Below are 17,193 nucleotides of genomic sequence, written 5' to 3'. Positions count from 1 at the left end.
AGTGAAATAAATATTTGTCAGATGTGATTCAAGTGGGTCCTGCGCATTGATTTCTGCTGAAATTTTAATGTAGAAATACCGTAACGCAAACACGGATCACGTTAGGTTCATGCACACAAGTGTGTAACATATTTCATGCATTTATTCAAATGTTTTTTCATTTTCCTTCCCAGTTGGACCATAACCACTTTCCTCCGCTTATATTCGCCAAGTGGTCAACCAGAACCCAAAAGTCCTTTGAGATACTGTAAATCCGATAAACTGAGTTGCGAAGAACATCACATCAGTCGTTCGGTGCCTCAAGGAATGAAATGGAATTGACACAGCACATTCTCTGCTGAATTTGTTTGACCTCAAGGGGGAAGGTAGGAATTAAGCTTTGACATCCAAGAGCCAATCACACCCCACCACAGTAAGATATTCGACACTTACGAATGAATGGGGTGCATTATTGCAAGTAATCAACTGCTTGGGGAATAAACTTTATTAATGGCATACTCTTTCAAAGTGATGTCACATTGTATTGACCTTACATTAGAGAGAAGAAATAGTTTTGGATACAATGAGCATATTTACACAACAGTCACAACAAATCCTCAATCTCAAGATGAACTCATGAATGGGGAGACTGCTGGTCAAATGACCAAATAAAGTATTCATTCACAAATGTATTTAGTTCATATGTATTATCTATTATGTGGTTATTTATTCAGTAACTTAATGATTTTCTGTTACCAACCGTCTATTTTATAAGGCAACAGTGCAATTAGTGGCGTTCCACCAATGCAAAGTGTGTAGTTGTACCAAAGAAGTGTCTGATAATTGTATGCGTTGTATGCACTGCAGTTTTCGTGGTCGAGACATTTGGAAGGTGACATAGTTGACTTGAACATTTAAGAGGTAATTAACTCATTCACTGCCAGACGATGTGCAAAAATGTGTCCACTCCAGTGCCAGGGTTTTTGTCATTTTCACTCGAATTTCAGGACCCACAGAATATTGAGTTTTAGGACTAATAAAACAATCAATTCAGCGTAAGAAACTTTAAACTCTCTTCTTTCATCACTAAAAAATAGTTAATTCCTAAATTATATGGGTCTGCAGTTATATGAGCTTGAAATGAGCGTGGCTGTCCAAAATACAATGCAATTCATATTTTTTATATTTTATATAGCGCTTTATATTTTATATAGCGCTTTAACAACAGCTGAAGCTGAAACAAAGCGCTAACATGAAAAAAGGAAATGCCGCCTCGTTGTGGAAAAGAAAAAAACATTACCTGGGGCCATGGCCAGCACCAAAAACAAAACCCGAACAAATTCGGGAATGGTGCCCAACGTCATATTTTCAATTCCTGAATAAATTAGTGAATGGGTCCACTCTTTTCCTCCCAATAGGGATGTCAAGTCATGAATTGGATGCTGAGGGCATAAGTGAAAGCAAATACTGCACTGCTGGATAGGACAGTTGTGGATATTACCATATTCACAAATATTAATACTGTTCATCAGATGGCACTGAACTGTGTCTCATCATTTATTGGACACCATTTTGTCTTTTTGAGATCACATATATATATATGTCATTGGAAACCGAGTCGAGAAACTGTGGAGCATGCATCACATTTCAGTTCGCAGGCATATAATATAAACACAATAAATGTGGTCAGTAAAACATATTCACAGCAAATTAGAACAATGATAAATGAGCAAATATGACATTCCAATTTATGAAATTGCAATCGTATGGGTATTGGCCCCGCTGGGAGGATGAGCGGATTAGAAAATGGATGGATGGACAGAGGGGCACAGTACAGCAAGTACCGTAAAGAGTATTTTGCCATGGAAACACATTCTACGTAGGTTTTCAGAATATAGAGCTCAAATATCTGATTGAACACTGAAAAGAACACTATTTTTACTTTACACACACACACACACACACACACACACACACACACACACACACACACACACACGCACACATTCTATATATATATATATATATATATATATATATATATATATATATATATATATATATATATATACACACACACACACACCACACACACTTGTATAAACAAGAAATACACATAATAAATAGCAGTTTTTGTGTGCAGTGTTTACAGTAGACGGTGACAAGCACAATGATTTCTTTTTGAGAGAACAAAGTACATTTGTATTTTACGAAGAAGCCATTGCTACAGACATTTTTTTTTGTTTTACATTCAGTTTCGGAGAGAAAAAAAACATACTCGCAAATAGGTTCGAACGTACTTGTAGGCAAAATGCTAAAAAAATAGCGTTGTTCTACTTTTGGAGGTGGAAGTCAATACCTCATTGCATGATGGTAAAATGCTACATTTGTAGCAGTCAGCATACAAGATGGTTTGAACGTACTCGCAAGTACAGTATATCTAGACATATTTGCCAGTTCAAATATTTGTCTACTCCTCAGTAGCTACATCAGTAGTTCCGAGCTTCTGTAACTTATCTCCCTGACTTTGAAAAGTACATTTCATTTAGCCCCTGCGGTGCAATCTCCTTTCCAAGATTTGGTATTTGCCTGTCGACAGACTTGTGTTCATCCTTCAGTCGAAAAAGCCTCGCTGCGTTTCAACAGTGCAAAATCTTCATGAATGCCTTTCGGAACTCAATGTTAAAAGTGGTGTAGATGATGGGATTCACGGCGCTATTGACATAGCCCAGCCATGTGAAAGCATTGTACATCTCGGCGGGAACTTTACATTTTGTGCAGTGTGTGTTTAAGATGTGTGTAATGAAAAATGGTAGCCAGCAGATGATGAATACACCTGAAGAGAGATAAAACGACAGATTAATAAATGGCAAAAGCGTTAGCTTGTTCCAGGTTCAAGGACATGTTCAATTATTTCATTCCTTCGTCATTGCCTCAGTTGTTTGAAGCCTTTCCATGTTTTTTTAACAAATAATTATTCAGAAGCAACTGAAGGCCGTCACGGTTCAGTAAATTATTCTGCTCAGCATACATTGAAGCTGATGTTCAAGTACCCAATTTTTCTTTAACTCATTCACTGCCAGACTATGTGCAAAAATATATGCACTCCAGTGCCAGAGTTTTTGTCATTGTCACTGGAATTCCAGGACCCACAAAATATTGAGTTTTAGGACTTCATAAACATTCAATTCAGTGTAAGAAACCTTAGACTCTCTCCTTTCATCAGAAAACAATAGTTAATTCCTAAATTATATGGGTCTGGAGTTATTTGAGCTTGAAATGGGGCGGCTGTATAAAATACAATACCTCCATATTGATTTATATAGCGCTTTAACAACAGCTGAAGCTGTAACAAAGCGCTAACATGGACACAAGGCAAATGCTTCCCCCTCGTGGAAGGGAAAAAAATTGTGAGGTCTGACCAGCGCTTTATTGGCAGGAAAAACAAAACCCGAACAAATTCGGGAATGGCAGTGACTTAATAGGAAAAAACTGTTCCCATCCATCTAAATAAAACAAACAATTGGGGGTAAAATTGTATGCCATCCATAACTTTGAAACTTCGAATTTGAACGAAGGTTTATCAATAGATTAGTAAAGTTGTCATGTTTCGGGATTGGGGCTCCACGTCATGCTTTTCCATTCCCGAATAATTTCGAGAATGTCAGTGAATGAGTTAAAAGAATAAAACTGTTCACAACCATCAAAATAAAACAAACAATTGGTGGGAAAAAAGTAAGTTGTCTGCCATCCATAACATTGAAACTTCGAAGTTGAACCATGGTTGTTCAATAGAGTAGTGAAGTTGTCATGTTTACTGTTAAACTTTTAAACAAGCACGTTTACAGTAAGTAAACAAGACAAGAGTAACAATCTCTAGAACAGCAACAAACATGAAAAATACAAAACTGATGTGACTAGGAATGTTATATTTTCCTAAATTCCATACGATCAAACAAAAACTGAAAAAAAAACAATCTGAAATCTGAATACTGTATTCAAAATGGAAAACGCATGCATCGCTGAATATCGAATTGCAAGGGAAACTCCTGAGAGCTAACTTACCGAGAACAATGGCTAACATCTGCGTGGCCTTCTTCTCCTTTTGCTGAGAAATCTTCCTCTTGCTCATGCTTTTCAAAGATGACTGCGTCTTGCCGTTCGGAAGGGTTTGCGTCTGGAAAACTTTAGTCCCCATTTGCATCGGATCTCCCGGGGCTTCCTTGCTGGGGTCGCCATTCTCATCCGCTCTCTGGCTTTCATTTGGGGGGGTCGGGGGCGAGGAAGTGGGGGTAGCATTGGCCTTCGTTGGCATCAGTCGTTGGTGGCTTGTGGCTGGAGTGTCGCCGAGCTTGCATTGCGGCTTCTGTTTATGGCTGCTGCTTCCGCTGTTGAGCTCTTCCAGTTCGACATCCTCACCCTTGGTAGCACTGTCTTTCATAAATATCTGAGAAGCGTCAAAAGCACCAAAAGATGCAGATGCATCATTATAGTTTCAAGCTCATCCAAGCATTAATGTCTGAAAGAGCTAATGAATTGCTTTTTGTTCCATCTTTCGAGGAACACAAATCTCCCAATCAGTTCCTAGAACTAATCTTTCTGCAAACCCAGAAAACAGTGGAGCCATTAGCTGCTTCAAAAACTGTTTCTTTTGCTGGTTTAAAGCAATCATACTTCACTGGTTATTCTCAAAACAGTCATTCAAAATCATTTTGGTCGACTAGTAGCACGTCTGCCTCACAATGCATATGTGCATGGTTCGCTTCTAAGCTCAACATCGCTGTTTAGAGTTTGAAAGTTCTCCCCGTGCCTGAGTGGGTCTTCTCTGGGTCCTCCTGTTTCCTCTCATATTCTAAAAATATGCATGACGTGTTAATGGAACACTTTTCAGACTTTTGGGAAAAGGCAGACTTCACCTGAAATGGTCGCTGGACAGTCACATGACCACATACAGAGACAAATGTTTATTCACACCCACATTTACACCGTCATCCAGTGTGAACCGCAACCACATATCCCGCACATATCTGCATACATGCATATATTTACACATAATCTTGGTTTAATTTGAGAATGAGAGGTTTATAAAATGGATTATTTGGCATTGATATTCACCATAGATAGAAGGACAATGAAAATAATATCACGGTGGTACAACGGTGAGCATTACTGCCTCACAGATGCGATGTTTGGGGTCTGAATACTGGTTTTGACTCTGTGCGTTGTTTTCTCCCTGTACCTATGATAGATTACTTCAGGTACTCAATCATCCTTGAATATTGTATCAAAGTGAACGTTATTGAAGACTTCAGAAATCTGAGACAGATGTGCTAATGACTATAATACATTCTCACACGTCATACAATTAAAAAAAACACCAACATCCCCATTTTAACGACAGAGGTGATATTTCAATTAAATGGCATCCTGGCAGCATTTAACAAAAAGACAGCGTAACATTATCCCTCCATTGGAAATACTTCACGCCTTACCGTGCATTAAATTTAAAACGCACTAAATCTGTTCTACACAACTGACTAATGAATTATGATGCCTGTCTGTAGTCCAACATGGTGGATGGAATGTCACATCACAAGGTGACATTTTGCTTAATCTCTGCGTGAGTCCATCACTTTCATTTTCCATCACACTCAAGAAAAAGAAGAAGAGAATAATGACAACGTACCACCTTCTTCTTGTTGACAGGGAAACTCCCATTTGACTTGACAATCACCGTACACAGCCTCACATCTTCTGGATGAGTGCACGCCTGCAATTTCACCCCCCCCCCCAAAAAAAAAAAAAAAAAAAAAAAAAAAAGTGTCAAGCAAGCAACGGACGGTTACAATGTCAGCTCACCAGTGACAAAAAAATGGGCTGTCAATCTGGCCATTAACTTGACAGCATCATAAAATAGACAGCCAGGTGATTTCACGACAGTGACAAATGCAGTCAGCCAGCCAGTAGCTGTACTGAAATGTGATTAGTCTACTCCACTTTCATTATTTCTTCATCATAACCATTATCAGTTCGTTAGTATAGACGCGACCATGTCATGATTTCACAGATGATTGGATTATATAGCAACAAAACCTCTTCTATGTGTCATTAGACAAACAAACACATCCACACACACACAAACATAAATATACTTCGTGTTCTGCCATAGTATGTTTGAATTGAACACCAGAAATACAAATATGCCATTAGGAGCTAAAGATCATAATATGGGACATATTTTGGCAACCAAATTAATGCAGGGATTTAAAGCCTCCCATTTCAGAAAGTGTTGGACAATATGCATCCATCCATTTTCAAGACCGCTTTATCCTCATTAGGGTCGCGGTGGGGTGCTGGAGCCTATCCCAGCCGTCTTCGAGCACTAGGCGGGGGACACACTGAATTGGTTGCCAGCCAATTGCAGGGCACACACAGACAAACAACCATTTGTGCAACACACGCACACGCAGGGACAATTGCGAGACAAATAAAGGCAAATCCAATCCAATTCAGAGTGTTCAATCAGTTGTTTTTGGAATGTGGGAGGAAACCGGAAGACAACAAAAATGTGTCCATTTTAGTACCAGGGTTTTTGTCATTGTCACTCGAATTCCAGAACCCACAGAATATTGAGTTTTAGGACTACATAAACATTCAATGCAGCGTAAGAAACCTTAGACTCTCTTCTTTCATTAGAATTTTTTTTAAGGGTCTGGGGTTATATGAGCTTGAAATGAGGGTGGCTGTCCAAAATACAATGTGATGCATACATATTGGTTGAAATACTGCTTTAACAACAGCTGAAGCTGGAACAAAGCGCTAACATGGAGAAAAGGGAAATGCTGCTCCTTTGTGGAAGGGAGAAAACATTGCCAAAGGCCATGGCCAGCGCTTTATCGGCACCCAAAGAAGAAAAAAAACCAACAAATCTGGCAATGGCGCTCTCCGTCATATTTTCAATTCCCGAATAAATTTGTGAATGGAAGTAAGTGAATGGGTTAACGTACCTTGAAGTTATGCTGCAAATTGGATCAGGTACAGACCTCAGTTACAGCAAGTATTAAAGGTTTAACTCTGTGTGTGCTGTGGGTTTTTTAGGGGGTCAGATGACAGTGAATATCCACTAGAAGTTTATCAATGGTTCACTTTCATCGTCTTCTTTTCCTTTCAACTGTTCCCTTCAGGGGTCGTCACAGCGAATCAGTGTCCTCCGTCTAACGCGGTTTCATAACAATAACAATTTTACATTCCAGTCCAGGATTCAATTCCAGCCTTCATGTGTGGAGTTTGCATATTCTCCCCCGTGCCTGCGCAGGTTTTCTCCGGGTACTCTGGTTTCCTCACACATTTCAAAAAACATGCACGGCAGGTTAATAAAATTATATTACAGACACAAATATGTGTTATTTGATTACACCAGATGGATTCATCATCATCACTAAGCAATGATGACATCTGTTTCATTCTTTAAAAACAATCTGAGTTCTGCCAAATGACATCAGCTGTGCATCCAGAGCAGATTGCTTTTCCTCTTCACTCCCTTGAATGCTCACAAGGCTTTCAACCCCAAAGAACAGACGTACTCCCGTTGGCTTGTTGTTGTTGTCCCCCTCCCATCGGGGATCACAAATTGTAATTGCCATTCAATAATGCCTCTTTCAAGCTCCAAGTAGGGTTATCGTGGTCCGAAATGCCAACTTTGTAGGCAGTCAAAGATTTTTGGGTCGCAGTTCCATTTATTTTACATATTGCTTATCTTCACACAGCAAAAAGGTGAGAAGAATTGCCAAGTGTGTGAAAATGCATAACGTATATTCCACACTCTGCGGCACTTTGGAGTTTTGAGCACACCTTCAAGAAACAACCTATTTTAATGTTTTTTTTTCAGATGTAGGGGAATAGAAGGGACCCTAAAATAGTTGCCGAGGTTATGTTAGGGACTCTAGTTACTAGTTATCTAGTCACTAGAACCTCTCGTGACTAGATGGAGCGGTGCTGAAAGAATACAATACAATGCATTGCAGCTTTATTTATATCATGTTTTCATAACTGTTGCAGCTATTGTAAAGCGCTTTAAAGAACATTTCAAATACTACATCCAAGAAATCAGAATGTTGATCCATATGTAAAGTGCATCGGATTATAAAGCGCACTGTCGGATTTTGAGAAATGTTAATGCTTTTAGGTGCGCCTTATAGTGCGCTGCAGCTCAAACAAAGTGCTTCACATCATCGTCAACACAAAGCAAAATAATCACAACAGGAACATAAAAACATGGACAGTTGTGCAATCTGAAAGACTTTCCCCATGTACTCTGTGATGTTTAAATACAAGACAAAAACATTATTACATGAAGCAGTTCTAGATGAGAGGAGGAAAGCCTCCTTTTCACCAGTGGATCAGAGACGTTAAGGTGGAAAGTGCACGTCTGCTACAAGCTAAGTTTTCAAAGCAAGCACGAAACTGTAGCATCCACTGAGGAAAACAGATTGTCTCACATCATCTGTCCTACATAAATCCGCTTCAATTCCAAGCTGCTGATGTTTGGTTCTGATGTTCCATTGCTTCTACTACCAGGATTAATTCATTTTGTGTTCTACATACTTGGCCGACAAGGACTATTCTAATTCTGATCCTGAAATATGAAGAGCCCAAGATTTGGATTGGGTTTCTAGAAATGTATTTTTTCTTCTTTTCCCGAAACTTGCTACTTACTTGAAACTTACTCTTGTATTTTTTATACACGCTGACAAAAACTCACCTTGAGTGACGTGGCCACGCCGGGTACAGCGGCCTGAACCTGTCGCTGCTTGGGTTTGGTGTTCACACGCTTCCTGCGCTTCCTCAGAACCACGTAGATTTGCACATAAACCAGCAGCGTGATAATGAACGGGACATAAAAGGACACGATGGAGGAGTACACCACAAAGGCCGGGTTGGCGATCACACACAGCGATGCTTTCCGAGTGGCTGTGAGAACAAAAGGAGATGAAACAAAGGTGCATGAAGAAAATGTAAAAAAAAATGTGTTTCACCTCTTGTGATGACTTTCTTTGTAAATAATTCTAAATTGTCTTAGCTTCATTTCACTACTTTTCCCCTGTTGCTTCCAGATGTGTGCTTTCATATTTAAACATTTAACACATCACATTTCAGCCATCATTTGTTACCAGTGTCAGAGATCTACATGGACGCCTTCACAATCATTTCTGCAGGCTCTGGAGGATGAAAATCAATGGCGATGAAAGAGTTGCTTTAACCAATCACAGTTCGAGTTTGCAACCCATCGCCGGCTCGAAGGCGCTGGCAAAGTTTTCGCAAATCATAGTTTCACTAGCCGCGAGTGATAAGGGCATACTGGCTAGAGCGAGCACAATGTATCGTAGCGAGGTGCTTAAGCAAATATAATGTGTGTAGTGTTAATTTAATAGCAGTTTTGTCAACCCACAATGGTTGAAGGAGGAGAAGAAATGGATTTGGTTGGAGGTTTACTGTTAAAGCCATTTTCAAGACGGACTTTTCGAGAAAAAATGGACATCATTAATAAATGTCGTCAGTTATTTTCTGGATAATGATACCCTCTGGTGGACTTGTAGTAAATCACACGACACTTTTTGCAGGCCTATCGATGAACTCCACGATCCGTCACTGCCATTCAAGGTGCGGGGATGGAGAGGGTGACCTCCAAGTACTTGGGTATTCTTCTCAACAATAAACTGGACTGGTCTACCAAAACGGACGCCCTGATCAGTCAAGGACAAAACTCGATCTTCCTCCTAAGAAAACTGAGGTCTTTTTCTACTTTCTCCTCTCCAAGGTTGCTGCTGCAGATTGCGAATATCTCCATTGTGAGACAAATAAAGGTTTTCTCATTGTTATTTTCAATCTTATTCTTATTAGCATGACATTCCTTGAAATTGCATTTGTGGAAACAACTGAGTGATTACATGTTATGTTCAATTTCTTGAAAATACATCACAAAATGTCACATCGCCTCAACTGGGGGTTATTTACGCAATTCTGTGTGTTTGGCTTCTTTCCCATCGCTCAGAACAAGACAATCCTTTTTATTGTCATCATCTTGGGGCTGCAAACAAGTTAGTCATTATTGTGCCAAACACCTCTGAGTCAAAGTGTGTGATCTCTACTGTAGTCAAACTCAACGTCATAAGCAAAGTTAGTTAACCTGAACTTTTTTTCGTTTCAATCCTTGACTTTATAAAGTATGAAACCGGACGGTGGCGCATGTCAAAGGTCACTTTTTTTTTTTTTTTCGTGTGTTTCTTTTTTGTTTTAATCAATTGTGTGTAAGAATAGCATGTGCTATCTCTTACCTGTATTATTCAGTCCAAAAAGGAGAGGACAGGATATGGCAAAAGAAAGGACCCACACCACAGATATCATGATAGTCACCCTTCTTCTAGAACTGTAGCGGGTGTTGTACAGCATCGGCATTGCAACTGCTGTGTAACTGAGACAGAGGGGAAAAGCAATTTTGTTTCAATAATAATCATCATCATCATCATAATATAACTACTACTACTACTACTACTACTAAGGCTTTTAGGTGCCTTATGGTGTGGAAAATATGGTACATTTAATTTTTAAATCCCTTTTCATGGTACTCAAAGACCATTTTGAAGATAATTATACATGATTCCAAAAAACCCAGTTTGAAGAAGAATAACATAACAGAGATTGATAAAATAGATCAAAAACTCTTCAAAGCATGCGGAACTGGTGAGTTGTAAGCGATGATTTTATGGATTGGGGGTCAGTACAGTTGCTGATGTGTTTTGGTAGAGCGTTCTATAGGATGGGGTCGGCGAATGGAAGTGAATGAAAACAGTAAGTAAAAAATAATTCAGAAAATTACAGAGCCTGTGTGACTTTTTTTGTTTCATATTTAACTCATTCATTGCCAGGTGATATGCAAATCTTAGATTAGATTAGATTAGCCTTTATTTGTCTCACATTGGAGAAATTTACATTTCCCAACAGCAAAATAGAAATACAGGAGTTGTTGTAAAGGCAGCCACTCTCGCGGCGCCATCTTGAAGTCAAAAACAATTATTTGTAAAAACGAATATGTGAGCACTTTAGAGCGAGGGTTTTTATCATTTTCACTAATGCTGCAGTATATTGAGTTTTACGACTAGATAAACATTCAATCCAGCGTAAGAAACCGTAGACTATCTTCCTTCATCAGAAAAAAAAAAAACATTTATTTTGAGCTTACTTGATTGTAGAGTTATCTGCATTGAAAATGGGGGCGGCTGCACAAAAGGAAAATGCTTCCCCCTCGTGGAAGGAAAAAACATTGCCAAAGGGCTGACCGAAGATCCAAACGCACCCCATGCAAGAAATAAAAAAAAAAAACAGAACAAATTTGGGAATGGTGCTCCACGTCATGCTTTTAAATTCCTGAATAAATTCGGGAATGGCATTGAATGAGTTAAGCATGATAATTTAGTCTTGCATTTCATACTGTTTTTGTCGTGGGTCTCAAACTTCGGTCCTCCAGGGCCGATTTTCAATCCCTCCCATGAGAAACACGCCTTGATTCAAATACACAGGATCGTCCTCAGGCTGCTTTACAGCTGGCTGATGAGGTAATCATCTGAATCAGCTGTGTTGCAGCCGTGAGAGATGAAAAACAGGCAGGACAATGGCCCTACAAGCCCGCAGGTAGACATGCCTGCTCTTTATTTGAGGTGTGCCGTGTCTCCCGGCATTGTCAATGGCGTGGAGGAGATACGAGTAGACAGTTTAGATCAATGAATCAATGTGCTTTGATTAGTCAGCAAATTGCAATGCTAGCAAATGCTGGTGAGCATGGCTAGCAATTGCAATGCGAGCAAATGCAGTTTCAAAAGAGGTGTGAAAGAGTCGCTTTTCTGACTATGTTTGCTCTGCTGCAATATTGTTTGGGCAAAGTAGCATTAATATTTTGCAATGTGTGCAATCAGCGGGAGAACAGCTGCAAAGTACACTCAGCAGTCAAAATTTGGGGGCGTGTTGGCCATGATGTGCCATGAACCCAATACCCATGATACAATACACTACAAAGCATCCTGATTTAATTAACTCGGAGGCATCCATTTGCTTTTTAGCTTGTTATAGTTTTTCCGTTTTTTTTTTTTTTTTTTTTTTTTCCTTTTATTTCGTGTCAGATTTTTTACTTGATGTATACAAAAGTATGGTTGCTCTGAAAGTGGTCAATGAATGAAACTGAATTGGGTTGAGTACAAATTAGTCCCAAGGGGAATCTTCCTGTTCAGGAAAAAATAATGGTCATTGATTTTGCTGACAAAAAGTCAAAGAGACTGACTGTTTTTATTTTAGTTTTTATCGCGGACGTTCCCAAACTATGGCCCATGGGCTGCACATGGCCCACCTTCCCATTTGGTCCGGTCTCTCAAACAATATCAGAGTCGCAGTATGCATTTTCTATTTTAAGTATTTATAATCTAATACATACTGTACAAGTGGTTGCGCCTTTTCGGCAGCACGAATATGCCAGCACTGTTTTTGATTTGGAAAGAATATCAATACCATTTGACTGTCATCACTGGACAGCTCTGGGGCGATTGTGCCTTTGCCGCGCCTGTAATGGGCAGCATTTTCACAATCCTGCTTAGTTTAGCAGAAAGGTCAGTGCTCTTGGACAGTCTGCGGCTGGATGGATGCATGGCTTGAGGAGCCCGCGATGAGAAGAAGGGAGCGTCAGGGCAGAGCACCGATGCATATGTGGAACTGTCGCGGCTTGGAATTGAAGCGGATTTATGTGAGACAGGAAATGTGAGACATTTTTTTTTCGTCAATGGATTCTACAGCTTTGTGTTTGCTTTCAACATTTAGCTTGTAGCAGACGTGCACATTTCACCATGACGTCCCTGATTCACTGGTGAAAAGGAGGTTTTGCTCCTCTTTCATCTAGAACTGTTTCATAAAACAAAGAGGGTGCAGGAAGTGTATAAAACTGAATTACTGTGTTTTGTGTTGTCATATTATTTTGTTACTTGTTTTTTTGTTCTTTTGACATCAAGATGGCACAGTGAGAGTGGCTGCCTTTACAGCAGGTCCTGTATTTTGTTTTTCTACTTATTCCTTTCCTTTCTTCTTACTTTCATCACTTTGCTGCTGTGAAATGTAAATTTATTCACTGCGAGATTAATAAAGGCTAATCCAATCCCATCCAATCCAACCATACATAAAATGGATTCCACCCTTCTGCAGTCTGAACCACTCCATAAATAAAATTTCAACTTGCCCCCATTCAATTGAGGGCAAAAACCTGCCAGGTGAGTGGAGAAAAATGATTCAGAATCCAGAGCATTTAATTTGCAGTGGACATTTTTATGTTCAATGCAAAGGGTGTTTGTATCATCTGTCAAGAGGCTCTGGTGGTATTCAAATCCAATCTGCACAAATTCCAAGTTAAAAAGTACACTGTTAGCTGAGCAAAACACATTTTCCACCTCGCTCAGCAGAACCAATTTTATAAACAACAACATGATAATGTATGCACATGGGTAAGAAACAAACTATCCTTTCATGCAGAAAATAGGACGCTACATCCAGCGGTTCAAGTGAATGACACATTTGATCTGAGGCGCTTGGAAAATAATTATCGTTTAGATGGACACTTGGAAGTTCTCAAGCAAGAAGAAGGGAGATCTGGAAACCGCCCCAAGGATCAGCAAGTACACCCAAAGTCTTATAAATAACATCTAAATGCAAATTGTGGTGCCGCTGTGGAATATCTACAGACAACCATTTCAAACAAAAATGGCGATGTATCAGGCGATTAGACGGGGTGATGTGATTTGTATATCTCTGGAAAAATGAGAGACATAGTCCATGTTTCCTAACTGAATCCTATCAATGAGAAGTGTGAGCATTTGTTTTGTTCGGTGCAGCCAAGCGGGACATGTAAAATCAATATTTTCTCTCTCCCTCTTGATACATACATTGTATATATCCATCCATCCATATATCCACTCTGAGTGCCACTTATCCTTACAAGGAGCCCATCCCAGCCGTCTTCGGGTAGAAGGCGGGGAACACCCAGAAATGTTTGCCAACCAATTACAGGGGCATACAGGGACGAACAACCTTTCACACTCACGCTCACACCTAGGGACAATTTAGTGTTCAATCAATCTCAGCACTGACAGAAGGGTTAACCAGTTCACCACCATCTTGCCCCCAAACATATACAGACGCTCCTCAAGTTACGAACATTTGAGTTACGAACAATGGGTACATAGGAACATTTTTGAGGGTATGTCGAAAGATGTTCGGACAGAGATGCTATAAGTTAGATATTGTATTGCGTGCCTAAAGCACTTGCTTGCGATTGGCTGCGTACTGTGCTTCACGCACATGCACGCGCATAGGTTTCAAGGACTGGGTGGTTACGCGACAGGCGCGAAGGCTGACCAATTGTCCAGCTATGCTGAAGTGTTGCCAAAGAATTCAGGCCCCAATCTGCCGAGTTTATTTACGATTGGCTGCGTCGAGTACGTGGGCAGAAAGGAAATCCCTCTTCCCAGTTGACGCTCCAGGAGGATAAAAAAGGATGCATAACAAAAAGTAATGGCTGCTGGCACGTAATTCAGTAATTATGTGCCAGCAGCTTCAGTAATGGCTTACTGAAGACCCAAGGATGTATGTCGTCGTACTACAGTAGGTGTGAATTTATTTTACGACTGTCTGGGTTTTATACGTCCCCGTTCAGTGTTTCACTTAAACATATATTCCATACAAAATATAGCACTGAAGCAACTTACGAACAAATTCACTTTACGAACGACCGCTCAGAACGTATTTCATTCGTAAGGTGTGGAGCGTCTGTACATACATGATATCATTCAGATAGTAAACTCTCTAGCTTTATCTCTCCTTCAATAACCCCCTACACAAGTAATTAGTTGTTTGTCTGACCATAGCAAAGGTTGCAGTCGGCCTCTAAAAAAGCAACTACTTCTAATTAACACTCTGCTTTTCTTCCCCTGGTAAAAAGTTAACATGTAAAAAAAACATCATTCCAGCCACAGTCATAAACTAGAAAGGCTACGGTAGAGCGCACACCTTTCCCAATGAGACTCATTTTAGTAATTCATATCTTGTCTTATTAATTGTTTCCTGTTGGTTGCAGCTAGGAATACTGATGTTAATAAACCTTCTCACTTTATTGAAGAATTAAATTAAGTTTCAGTACTAACTTTAAATGCCCTTTATAATTTGGTACATGTTCAGAATTCATTTAGTTCAAAATCTTGATTCAGTATTGATCGCGATTGGCGATAATGGGCATAAATCTTCTATTAGTTAGCTGGCTTTCTATATATTCATGTTACATCCGGGTTGAGTGAACGCTGGTGCGCGCACCCACAGAAAAACAACCATAGATACAATAATAAATAAAATACAATTATAAATAGAATACAATAAGTAAAATACAATTATAGATAAAAACAAGAGATAGAGCTAGACAGTTTTTTTTTTATTATTATTATTATTATTATTATTATTATTATTATTATTATTATTATTATTATTATTATTATTATTATTATTATCAGAATCAGAATCAGAATCATCTTTATTGCCAAGTATGTAGGACACACAAGGAATTTGTTTCCGGTAGAACACGCTGCACTAGTATCGTTGTCAAAAAAACTGCTAAGTGGCACTATACAGTTCCATTTTGGCTACTGTTGATTATTATAAACTGAGAAATGTTGCACGACCTCATGCAAAGTTGCCAGGAAGGAAAGCTATGTGATCATTACCCAACTCACCGATCAATGCTGATGGCACACAGATTGAGGATGCTGGCTGTGCACATCATCACATCTAAAGTGACAAAGATGTCACAATGGATCTTGCTAAAGTGCCAGTCCCTGACGACCTGCAAGAAAAAAAAAGAGAAAAACACTAAGTGGAAGCTTAGTTCTACTATCAGTAAAACTAAAGCAAATGCACTCAGGAAAAAAACTCAGCAGAAATTGTATGTGGGAAAAAAAACATCATTTTGAGAGATTTACACATCAGATACTAGCGAGCAAGGGCAATTTAATGCTTGTAAATGATATTTCTCTTTTCTTATTCTTGTAGGGTTCTTCCATCTTTTTTATATGCCTGTCTTTTCAACTCTTTTTGTCAACGCATCTTCCCTTGTCCAGACTTCAAACATGCACCATGCTGAGATTGAGCACAGAAAAATGAAAGATGTGATATACTGACAACAGAAGCTGCATGGCAACGAAAATGAACGGAAACCTCCAATTCAGAAGCCTGTGAATGATTTATCTATACATTTAGTATAAGTACAGGTCAGCATAACATTTGATCCTTATTAATCCATTCACTGCTATTCCCAAATTTATTGGGGAATTGAAAATATGACGTAGAGTGTCTGTGTAAGTTCTCAGTCGTACATGAGTGGTCCATCGATGAAAAGGTTTCAAAACCTTTTCATCGATGACGTAGAGTGCCATTCCCGAATTTGTTCGGGTTTTAGCTTTTCTTGCGGGGCGCTGCTCCTGCTCAGACCTCTGACAATGGTTTTCCCTTCCACTAGGGGGCAGCATTTCGTTTTTTCCATGTTAGTGCTTCGTTCCAGCTTCAGCTGTTAAAGCGCTCTATGAACCAATATGCATGAATTGCATTGCATTTTGGACAGCCAACCTCATTTCAAGCTCTGATAACTCCAGACCCATATAATTTAAGAATTAACTATTTTCTTCTTATGAAGGAAGAGAGTTTAAAAGTTTCTTACGCTGCATTGAATGTTGATGTAATCCTAAAATTCAATATTCTGTGCATCCTGGAATTTGAGTGAAAATGGAGTGGACACATGAATGCACATTGTCTGTTCCACTACTTGAGAAGAACTGGTGTATGCCACTGTGTTGGCACCTCATGACGACATAAAAAAGAGTAAGAGGAAACTTTCTGAATGCATGCAAAACAAAGCGTTTGATGATTTATAGCCTCTGAATTTGACAGAAAAAAACAGGGCCTAAATCCAAGGGAAAATACGTATGGGCATTGCCACTAAGTTTTACAGTGTGTCAATAAAATGTTTATCTATCATAAAGTTCAAGCTGTGATAAAAAGTGCTGCTATCTAAAAAAAAATCCCTCTCCCCCCCATAAAAAAAACAAAAAAAAAATATGCCAATACCTTGGTTCGTTCCCTTTG

The 17,193-nt window shown here is 39.3% G+C and overlaps 1 protein-coding gene across 2 annotated transcripts in view; it reads right to left on the bottom strand.

The window, feature by feature from the left end:
• Positions 1-2,036: 2,036 nt before the first annotated feature.
• The window catches only part of drd2a (dopamine receptor D2a), a 51,904-nt gene continuing 36,747 nt past the window's right edge, over positions 2,037-17,193 (bottom strand). The window contains exons 3-8 of one of the 2 annotated variants that reach the window (XM_089014113.1): positions 15,789-15,898; positions 10,314-10,450; positions 8,741-8,949; positions 5,669-5,749; positions 4,045-4,426; positions 2,037-2,815 (exon numbers count right to left, since the gene is read on the bottom strand). In XM_089014113.1, the coding sequence (XP_088870239.1) occupies positions 2,619-2,815; positions 4,045-4,426; positions 5,669-5,749; positions 8,741-8,949; positions 10,314-10,450; positions 15,789-15,898 (1,116 nt within the window). In that variant the 3' untranslated portion in view covers positions 2,037-2,618. Of the gene's footprint in view, positions 2,816-4,044; positions 4,427-5,665; positions 5,750-8,740; positions 8,950-10,313; positions 10,451-15,788; positions 15,899-17,193 lie in introns of both variants that reach the window. The other variant, XM_089014112.1, reaches the window with a different exon arrangement.

The sequence above is a fragment of the Hippocampus bargibanti genome, linkage group LG14 (assembly GCF_051943395.1).
Source record: "Hippocampus bargibanti isolate YZ-2025 linkage group LG14, ASM5194339v1, whole genome shotgun sequence".
In the NCBI taxonomy this organism is placed as follows: domain Eukaryota; kingdom Metazoa; phylum Chordata; class Actinopteri; order Syngnathiformes; family Syngnathidae; genus Hippocampus; species Hippocampus bargibanti.
Note: the sequence above shows the minus strand (reverse complement) of the source record. Positions and strands in the feature narration are given on the sequence as shown.